This window comes from Botryllus schlosseri, unplaced genomic scaffold (genome assembly GCF_051294905.1).
Source record: "Botryllus schlosseri isolate E-star unplaced genomic scaffold, Bs_hap1 Bs77a, whole genome shotgun sequence".
Lineage (NCBI taxonomy): Eukaryota > Metazoa > Chordata > Ascidiacea > Stolidobranchia > Styelidae > Botryllus > Botryllus schlosseri.
Window position 1 is genome coordinate 5,666 of NW_027648686.1, and position 11,198 is coordinate 16,863.

At 40.6% G+C, this 11,198-nt stretch overlaps 2 protein-coding genes across 2 annotated transcripts; both read left to right on the top strand.

The window, feature by feature from the left end:
- Positions 1-1,025: 1,025 nt before the first annotated feature.
- LOC145432678 (uncharacterized) lies at positions 1,026-5,262 on the top strand. Its single transcript, XM_080309514.1, has one exon. The coding sequence runs from the start codon at positions 2,420-2,422 to the stop codon at positions 4,955-4,957; it is 2,538 nt and encodes an 845-aa protein (XP_080165640.1). The 5' UTR covers positions 1,026-2,419; the 3' UTR covers positions 4,958-5,262.
- A 5,203-nt stretch (positions 5,263-10,465) lies between these two features.
- LOC145432679 (serine/threonine-protein kinase VRK1-like) lies at positions 10,466-10,857 on the top strand. The gene is made up of 2 exons (XM_080309515.1): positions 10,466-10,644; positions 10,724-10,857. The coding sequence occupies exons 1-2, from the start codon at positions 10,488-10,490 to the stop codon at positions 10,804-10,806; spliced, it is 240 nt and encodes a 79-aa protein (XP_080165641.1). The 5' UTR covers positions 10,466-10,487; the 3' UTR covers positions 10,807-10,857.
- Positions 10,858-11,198: the final 341 nt, after the last annotated feature.

Sequence of the window (11,198 nt, forward strand, 5' to 3'; positions counted from 1 at the left end):
AGCCATAGCAACAATGCAGCGTATATAGCAACAAGCAACTTGAAAAGTAGAGCGCGTGAGGTATAAAATACAAATACAATGAGACAATGCAGCAACAGAGAGGAAAAAATTGAACAAAAACACGGACGAACAGCTAAGAACAACTAGTGTGAAATTTTAAGATTATACAAAAATTCTTTCTGGCGACAAAGGACCGGGTTGTTTAGTTTGATGAAAGTGGATTCCAAAGCAGTTAAATGAAACATTGATCTACCCTTGGATAAAACTGAAAACTTGTCGTCTGAATAGTTCAAGGCGCAAGACGGGTTGTCGATCAAATGTTGGCCAATTGAAGAACTGCTTGCCAGCACTTGGCTGTACGATTGGGATTTTGATGCGTGTTTGCATTGCTGAGTGACACTTTCAGAATCAGGGGACTGCGATGCCGATCTTATCCTCTTAGGAACGTGCTGTTTGATACGCTCAAGCAAACGTTGGGATGTGCGTCCCACGTACCGACTGTCACAGTGGCATTTGTATTCATATATTACCATACTTTGATGAAAAGCAGGCAGCACATCCTTTCGCGTGTTTGGCAAAATTTGTTTCGTTGTATACACAATCCTCGCATTAACAGTGTTGTAACAAGATTCGACGCATGATCTGATTGATTTGGTGAATCTATTAGAAACAGAGCCAAGCCAAGGAAGGTGTATGTACACCGGGCATTTGTTAGGGCCGAAAACTGTAGGTTGTCTGAATTTGCGCATTTTCTCCGCAATAGCAGAGTCAATGATGCAATCGGGATAGCCATTTTTGGACAGAATGGATCTAATCCAATCTAATTCTGTGGACAATTTGTCTTTAGAGCAAATCATAAGTGCTCGATGCACAAGGGTGGAGATCAAATTTAATTTACGCTTTTTCGGGCAAAAGGAGTTCCACCTAACATAATGACCGGTGAATGTTGGCTTCCGATAGACTGATGTGGTGAATTGGTGACCCGTTTTTTCCACCAATACATCAAGAAATGTAAAGCAAAGCAAATTGACGGCATTGCTATGGGTTCACCATTGGGACCTACCCTCGCGAATATTTTTGTTGGGTTCCATGAGAATAAGTTATTCTCGGGCCCTGATCAACCTCTTATGTATTATCGATACGTTGATGATACGTTTGTAGTTTTTCAAAGTGAGCGACAGTGTGATGCCTTTTTCGATACGTTAAATTCAATGCACCAATCCCTTAAATTCACAGTAGATAAAGAACAAAATAGTTCCCTACCATTTCTTGATGTATTGGTGGAAAAAACGGGTCACCAATTCACCACATCAGTCTATCGGAAGCCAACATTCACCGGTCATTATGTTAGGTGGAACTCCTTTTGCCCGAAAAAGCGTAAATTAAATTTGATCTCCACCCTTGTGCATCGAGCACTTATGATTTGCTCTAAAGACAAATTGTCCACAGAATTAGATTGGATTAGATCCATTCTGTCCAAAAATGGCTATCCCGATTGCATCATTGACTCTGCTATTGCGGAGAAAATGCGCAAATTCAGACAACCTACAGTTTTCGGCCCTAACAAATGCCCGGTGTACATACACCTTCCTTGGCTTGGCTCTGTTTCTAATAGATTCACCAAATCAATCAGATCATGCGTCGAATCTTGTTACAACACTGTTAATGCGAGGATTGTGTATACAACGAAACAAATTTTGCCAAACACGCGAAAGGATGTGCTGCCTGCTTTTCATCAAAGTATGGTAATATATGAATACAAATGCCACTGTGACAGTCGGTACGTGGGACGCACATCCCAACGTTTGCTTGAGCGTATCAAACAGCACGTTCCTAAGAGGATAAGATCGGCATCGCAGTCCCCTGATTCTGAAAGTGTCACTCAGCAATGCAAACACGCATCAAAATCCCAATCGTACAGCCAAGTGCTGGCAAGCAGTTCTTCAATTGGCCAACATTTGATCGACAACCCGTCTTGCGCCTTGAACTATTCAGACGACAAGTTTTCAGTTTTATCCAAGGGTAGATCAATGTTTCATTTAACTGCTTTGGAATCCACTTTCATCAAACTAAACAACCCGGTCCTTTGTCGCCAGAAAGAATTTTTGTATAATCTTAAAATTTCACACTAGTTGTTCTTAGCTGTTCGTCCGTGTTTTTGTTCAATTTTTTCCTCTCTGTTGCTGCATTGTCTCATTGTATTTGTATTTTATACCTCACGCGCTCTACTTTTCAAGTTGCTTGTTGCTATATACGCTGCATTGTTGCTATGGCTGAATTTCCATTCATGTTATTTATAAATTTGCATTATTGCGTCACAATTCGCCATTTGGTTTTTAATCCATCTCTGTTCTGTATCCTTTATCGTGCCGGTTGCTCTTGATAAGAGGCACGCGAAAAGTTCTTCGGGTCAATAAATATGAATATACTGTTAAAAGCCGTGTTCAAGTTCTGTACCACCAACCAGTTATTCAAGTATTTTCGGAAGAGGTACAGTGACTCTCAGATTAAGTTGCTTAATCGGATAGTCAAAGTGAGAGGAAGAATCAGAGCTTTACGAGCATCAATTGACTTCTTGACGAATTGCATCAACATGCGCACTCTGCCCAAGTTCATGAAGGCAAGGATTGAAAATTCTCGTGCTAGGCATAATCCGAGGATAGAACGAGCATTTCTTCGTGACGAGATTGAAAAAGACCGTTCAACTTTAATTTACGTACGGAAAATTTGCCGTTCTCTAGATCAGAACGCCAGAGAGTTTTTGTCGATATTTGATCTCATCCGATTTTGCCGCTACCTTGCTATTATTGATGCTCAAAAAGAAAAGCAAAACCAAATGAAGAATGAACGCAACTTACAATTTTTATTTCAACACCGGTTTGGAAAATCGAAAGTGAACGATAACTTGATTCATAATCTTTCCGACTATGAGCTCACGAAATCGGAAAAATTTGTGCTTTCGCACGGCTTGGACTTCTGCATGCCGCCTACGAATGTGAAGCGTGAAGAGATATTTTCCGAATTTGAAGTATTACTGGCTCAACTTGCGCATCATACCGCGAATAGCCGAGAGAAGTATTCAAGTTTGAAAGCTAGGTTGAGTGACTTAGCCCATGCATACTGTGGTACTCCTGTTGACGTTGGTGATTTTTTAATGACAAAGGAATGTTGGCAAGCGATCAAATCACTTCGCTCCAACAAGAATATCTATATAACAAAACCGGACAAAGGTAACGGAGTAGTCATTCTCAACAAAGCAGACTATTGCCAAAAGATGGAGAGCATTCTTCAAGATTCTTCCAAGTTCAGTTTCCTCGGACCATCGAGTTCGAATGATAATACGAAAAAGAATGAGGGTAAACTACAGCGTCGTCTACTAGCTCTTAAAAATCAGAAGGTTATCCCAAAAGAAGTCTATGAATTCATCAGACCGTGTGGATCACAAAGACCGCGTATGTATGGCTTGCCGAAAATACATAAAGCTAACACGCCACTGCGTCCGATTCTTTCTATGTCTGGTTCGGCACAACATAGTTTAGCAAAATGGCTCAACGCAATTCTCGAACCGGTTCGGTCTGTTTATTCAGATAATTGCTTGAGTGACTCCTTCACATTTGTTCAGAAAATTCGAAATTTCGGCCTTGATCCCAATGATGTATATATGAGCTCATTCGATATTGTTAGTTTATTTACTAATGTGCCATTGACTGAAACTTTCAATATTTGCGCTGACACTCTTTACAATGGTGATCTTGAACCTCCTCCAATTCCGCGGGAGATTTTCTTGGAGCTGCTTGAAATATCAACGTCGTCGGTTGAATTCAGTTTCAACGATATGATGTATAAGCAAATTGACGGCATTGCTATGGGTTCACCATTGGGACCTACCCTCGCGAATATTTTTGTTGGGTTCCATGAGAATAAGTTATTCTCGGGCCCTGATCAACCTCTTATGTATTATCGATACGTTGATGATACGTTTGTAGTTTTTCAAAGTGAGCGACAGTGTGATGCCTTTTTCGATACGTTAAATTCAATGCACCAATCCCTTAAATTCACAGTAGATAAAGAACAAAATAGTTCCCTACCATTTCTTGATGTATTGGTGGAAAAAACGGGTCACCAATTCACCACATCAGTCTATCGGAAGCCAACATTCACCGGTCATTATGTTAGGTGGAACTCCTTTTGCCCGAAAAAGCGTAAATTAAATTTGATCTCCACCCTTGTGCATCGAGCACTTATGATTTGCTCTAAAGACAAATTGTCCACAGAATTAGATTGGATTAGATCCATTCTGTCCAAAAATGGCTATCCCGATTGCATCATTGACTCTGCTATTGCGGAGAAAATGCGCAAATTCAGACAACCTACAGTTTTCGGCCCTAACAAATGCCCGGTGTACATACACCTTCCTTGGCTTGGCTCTGTTTCTAATAGATTCACCAAATCAATCAGATCATGCGTCGAATCTTGTTACAACACTGTTAATGCGAGGATTGTGTATACAACGAAACAAATTTTGCCAAACACGCGAAAGGATGTGCTGCCTGCTTTTCATCAAAGTATGGTAATATATGAATACAAATGCCAATGTGACAGTCGGTACGTGGGACGCACATCCCAACGTTTGCTTGAGCGTATCAAACAGCACGTTCCTAAGAGGATAAGATCGGCATCGCAGTCCCCTGATTCTGAAAGTGTCACTCAGCAATGCAAACACGCATCAAAATCCCAATCGTACAGCCAAGTGCTGGCAAGCAGTTCTTCAATTGGCCAACATTTGATCGACAACCCGTCTTGCGCCTTGAACTATTCAGACGACAAGTTTTCAGTTTTATCCAAGGGTAGATCAATGTTTCATTTAACTGCTTTGGAATCCACTTTCATCAAACTAAACAACCCGGTCCTTTGTCGCCAGAAAGAATTTTTGTATAATCTTAAAATTTCACACTAGTTGTTCTTAGCTGTTCGTCCGTGTTTTTGTTCAATTTTTTCCTCTCTGTTGCTGCATTGTCTCATTGTATTTGTATTTTATACCTCACGCGCTCTACTTTTCAAGTTGCTTGTTGCTATATACGCTGCATTGTTGCTATGGCTGAATTTCCATTCATGTTATTTATAAATTTGCATTATTGCGTCACAATTCGCCATTTGGTTTTTAATCCATCTCTGTTCTGTATCCTTTATCGTGCCGGTTGCTCTTGATAAGAGGCACGCGAAAAGTTCTTCGGGTCAATAAATATGAATATACTGTTAAAAGCCGTGTTCAAGTTCTGTACCACCAACCAGTTATTCAAGTATTTTCGGAAGAGGTACAGTGACTCTCAGATTAAGTTGCTTAATCGGATAGTCAAAGTGAGAGGAAGAATCAGAGCTTTACGAGCATCAATTGACTTCTTGACGAATTGCATCAACATGCGCACTCTGCCCAAGTTCATGAAGGCAAGGATTGAAAATTCTCGTGCTAGGCATAATCCGAGGATAGAACGAGCATTTCTTCGTGACGAGATTGAAAAAGACCGTTCAACTTTAATTTACGTACGGAAAATTTGCCGTTCTCTAGATCAGAACGCCAGAGAGTTTTTGTCGATATTTGATCTCATCCGATTTTGCCGCTACCTTGCTATTATTGATGCTCAAAAAGAAAAGCAAAACCAAATGAAGAATGAACGCAACTTACAATTTTTATTTCAACACCGGTTTGGAAAATCGAAAGTGAACGATAACTTGATTCATAATCTTTCCGACTATGAGCTCACGAAATCGGAAAAATTTGTGCTTTCGCACGGCTTGGACTTCTGCATGCCGCCTACGAATGTGAAGCGTGAAGAGATATTTTCCGAATTTGAAGTATTACTGGCTCAACTTGCGCATCATACCGCGAATAGCCGAGAGAAGTATTCAAGTTTGAAAGCTAGGTTGAGTGACTTAGCCCATGCATACTGTGGTACTCCTGTTGACGTTGGTGATTTTTTAATGACAAAGGAATGTTGGCAAGCGATCAAATCACTTCGCTCCAACAAGAATATCTATATAACAAAACCGGACAAAGGTAACGGAGTAGTCATTCTCAACAAAGCAGACTATTGCCAAAAGATGGAGAGCATTCTTCAAGATTCTTCCAAGTTCAGTTTCCTCGGACCATCGAGTTCGAATGATAATACGAAAAAGAATGAGGGTAAACTACAGCGTCGTCTACTAGCTCTTAAAAATCAGAAGGTTATCCCAAAAGAAGTCTATGAATTCATCAGACCGTGTGGATCACAAAGACCGCGTATGTATGGCTTGCCGAAAATACATAAAGCTAACACGCCACTGCGTCCGATTCTTTCTATGTCTGGTTCGGCACAACATAGTTTAGCAAAATGGCTCAACGCAATTCTCGAACCGGTTCGGTCTGTTTATTCAGATAATTGCTTGAGTGACTCCTTCACATTTGTTCAGAAAATTCGAAATTTCGGCCTTGATCCCAATGATGTATATATGAGCTCATTCGATATTGTTAGTTTATTTACTAATGTGCCATTGACTGAAACTTTCAATATTTGCGCTGACACTCTTTACAATGGTGATCTTGAACCTCCTCCAATTCCGCGGGAGATTTTCTTGGAGCTGCTTGAAATATCAACGTCGTCGGTTGAATTCAGTTTCAACGATATGATGTATAAGCTTATTGACGGCATTGCTATGGGTTCACCATTGGGACCTACCCTCGCGAATATTTTTGTTGGGTTCCATGAGAATAAGTTATTCTCGGGCCCTGATCAACCTCTTATGTATTATCGATACGTTGATGATACGTTTGTAGTTTTTCAAAGTGAGCGACAGTGTGATGCCTTTTTCGATACGTTAAATTCAATGCACCAATCCCTTAAATTCACAGTAGATAAAGAACAAAATAGTTCCCTACCATTTCTTGATGTATTGGTGGAAAAAACGGGTCACCAATTCACCACATCAGTCTATCGGAAGCCAACATTCACCGGTCATTATGTTAGGTGGAACTCCTTTTGCCCGAAAAAGCGTAAATTAAATTTGATCTCCACCCTTGTGCATCGAGCACTTATGATTTGCTCTAAAGACAAATTGTCCACAGAATTAGATTGGATTAGATCCATTCTGTCCAAAAATGGCTATCCCGATTGCATCATTGACTCTGCTATTGCGGAGAAAATGCGCAAATTCAGACAACCTACAGTTTTCGGCCCTAACAAATGCCCGGTGTACATACACCTTCCTTGGCTTGGCTCTGTTTCTAATAGATTCACCAAATCAATCAGATCATGCGTCGAATCTTGTTACAACACTGTTAATGCGAGGATTGTGTATACAACGAAACAAATTTTGCCAAACACGCGAAAGGATGTGCTGCCTGCTTTTCATCAAAGTATGGTAATATATGAATACAAATGCCACTGTGACAGTCGGTACGTGGGACGCACATCCCAACGTTTGCTTGAGCGTATCAAACAGCACGTTCCTAAGAGGATAAGATCGGCATCGCAGTCCCCTGATTCTGAAAGTGTCACTCAGCAATGCAAACACGCATCAAAATCCCAATCGTACAGCCAAGTGCTGGCAAGCAGTTCTTCAATTGGCCAACATTTGATCGACAACCCGTCTTGCGCCTTGAACTATTCAGACGACAAGTTTTCAGTTTTATCCAAGGGTAGATCAATGTTTCATTTAACTGCTTTGGAATCCACTTTCATCAAACTAAACAACCCGGTCCTTTGTCGCCAGAAAGAATTTTTGTATAATCTTAAAATTTCACACTAGTTGTTCTTAGCTGTTCGTCCGTGTTTTTGTTCAATTTTTTCCTCTCTGTTGCTGCATTGTCTCATTGTATTTGTATTTTATACCTCACGCGCTCTACTTTTCAAGTTGCTTGTTGCTATATACGCTGCATTGTTGCTATGGCTGAATTTCCATTCATGTTATTTATAAATTTGCATTATTGCGTCACAATTCGCCATTTGGTTTTTAATCCATCTCTGTTCTGTATCCTTTATCGTGCCGGTTGCTCTTGATAAGAGGCACGCGAAAAGTTCTTCGGGTCAATAAATATGAATATACTGTTAAAAGCCGTGAAAATTTCACCGCGTGAGCGATCGATATGCCTGTAACATCAAGTCGCGTATGTCTGAGACATTATCTTGTCAGCGATCGCCGGGTTTGCAAACTATTTCACACCTATTTGGAGTGTTAATATGTGAACGCGGCTATTGTTGGTATTGGAAGCGCCGGTTATGTGACAAACTTATTACCAAAATATTACTTGTGCGTGATCCCTATCTTTGTAACATCAAACCACGAGAGATGACTATTCTGATGTGCTATCTTGTGAGTGGTCGTAGGAAATATTTCACACCTTTTTGGAGTGTTAGTATGTGAACGCGGCTATTGTTGGTATTCGAATCGTCGTCTACACCGGCTCTGTGGTAAACTAAATAGCAAATCATTACCATGCGACTGATTCGAAAATTGCGCTATCGCGGTGAAGTCACGACTGTGAACAGCTGACTATTCTGTAGGTGCGAAACAGCGGTATACAAGGTGCGAATAATCCGATCTGAAAGTACTATTCAGCTAGCGATCAATAGCGAGGAAAGACTTAGAACACGATCGGTCATTTGTCACGACTAAACTACGACATCATATATAATAATTTACGATATACACATTAACAAAGGCTCATTCACATGACTATTTATCTGATACATATTCAACACCATGCCGCCGCGGTCTATACCCACAACGAAGCTGCGTCCGACCGATCCCATAAGACGCAATAGCCGCTCGCCGCCCCCTGCCATAAGACGCAATAGCCGCATGCGACCGCACCCATAAGAACACATGGCGAGTCACCACAGACCCCGTAAGAATACATGACAGACACATTTATCGTCGTTAGCATGTCGCCGCACGTATACCAAAAAACATTAGCATGCCACCACGAGTTTTCACGTTAGCATGCCGCCGCCGCCTATACCCGAAAACGTTAGCATGCGACCGATCCCTATCTCCGTAATGCTATCATGCGACCGCACTCATAAGAAATAAGAGCCGCATGCCACCACGGGTTTTCAGGCAGGTCACCACCCCGCCCATAAGAACCAATGGCAGGTCACGACCGATCATACCTACTACTTATGTCCTGCATAATTTTGAGTTTCTTTATCCATGTTATTATCGCACTCTAAAGGTGGCGAGTAAAATTGTGGTAACCTACGCTCCATAGCTGTAACACTACTGGATTCGTTAACGACTGAACATTTCAATTGCTATGGCACCATAACAGTAGGCAGTTGTTATTGATCTGTATATCTAACGATTATATACTTTGACTTTGGTAATGACATGATCAATAGCCTAGTTATCAGGAGTACGCCCGCGACCCGGATCATGATGTACTTCGCCAATGCTCTAATATCAGGTCAATCTTCGCTAAATTTTTGATATAATCTACCAATAATAATTTTACGATATCAGGATGCATTTGTATTCTCGCATGGTGTCTATAATCACTTATTTTGACAAACTATGCCAACTACAACCACAATTTTATTCAAATATTTGAAAATGTGATTTTTTCGTACCTGGTGTCCACGATAGTAAATCACATTTCACGAGGTGTGCAGTATGCCAGTCTTCAAGTTCCCGTCAAATAAGATGTAGTGATTATTGTCATCAGTTGATTAGGCGCCCCGTGCTTTGTTCTCTATATGTATGTTGATTGGGCGCCGCTACTAGTTTATTCGTTTCTGTCGTTGGTACTGTTTGTGTTAGCTACGTCAAGTTGGTACGCTGTCAGTTGTTCTTTGTGTTCTATGCGGTCTCTAGTTATTGACATGTGTTTCTATTGTTTAGGCTTGTCTTCTATAACCGCAGGCGACCACTATTTTAAAACCTAATTTCACGACCCAGTTTCATTTGCTGTATTTGGACATTCCTTCGTTACATCAATTATTGCAATACATATCATTTCTACCTTCAGCTACGGATCATCTTTTGTCTGGATCGGTCGTGGGATTTGAGTTCAATTAAAAGTGGTTTCAATAACTCTCCTTACGTTAGGAGCAGTTACAAGCCTACTTCTGGAATCTCGTTGGTGTTTTGATCCTTTAATTGAAAGTTTTGTGCAATAGTAATGAATATTGCGAATATTATATGTTCAATAGTTTCATTGATGTATTGTATACCCTTCCAATGATTAATGCGAAATGTAATTTTTCCAATTTCTTCACTATTGCGACATTTCAACTGCAGCTAGACCACTGTGCTGCAACTCTGCGTGAAATCATACATTGAAAACATCAATATTGATGTTAGCGTCTCGAAATTATATAACATGTGCGGATTGCAGAGTATCTCATTGATATATTCACATGTCAGATTTTATGAGCGTGGTCTAGTCCTAATTATTCATCTTGTAATTTCTGAACTTTGCCACAGATTTTTAAAGTGTCCTATAGTGTTCCAAAATGCCACCAAAGCGTAACGAAAAAGGTGCCAAAGCAGCCGGAGGTCATCAACTGGCTGCTGCCGTATCAATGCCTACAGAAATGGAGGACTTGAGAAAGAAAACGTGGGTCATCGGCGAAGCTATTGGATCCGGTAGATTCGGATTGATATATTTAGGTAATTCCGCGCTCCTGCACATGTGAATAGGCTATTGTGATGTTCATATTTCATGCTTAAGTTTGTCTCTACTTTTCAGCCGGTGCCAGTAAAGAAAATGCAAGTAAAGAGAAGGCACAGTATGTGGTCAAAGTCGTAAGTACCAAAATCACGGACATATGAGTCTCTATTTTTTTGTGATTAAATTCATTCATCTAAGAGGGCATTTGCTTCCAAGTCCATCCCATTTATAAGGTATAGCGTTTGCTAAGGTTTGCTTAAGGTATTGCGGTCCAGCTCGCAATTCAACTGGTAAGCATCCGTTTAGTAAAAAGCGCAGTGTTATGGTCTGGGGTGGATGTTTTGTAACAATTTTTCGTTTCGAATGTTGGACCGCACATCAGAATGGTATTATGGCCTAGTTAAACCAGAATTTGTCGTTCCGAATATCTGAAGTCCCAAAATTCATTTCCATGTCTCAGTCTTATTCTGTATCTATCTTGCCGCACACCGCTTTTGCAATATTTTTATATATGATATGGTGATACTTGTATGCCAGGAGTGTATTAATTTGT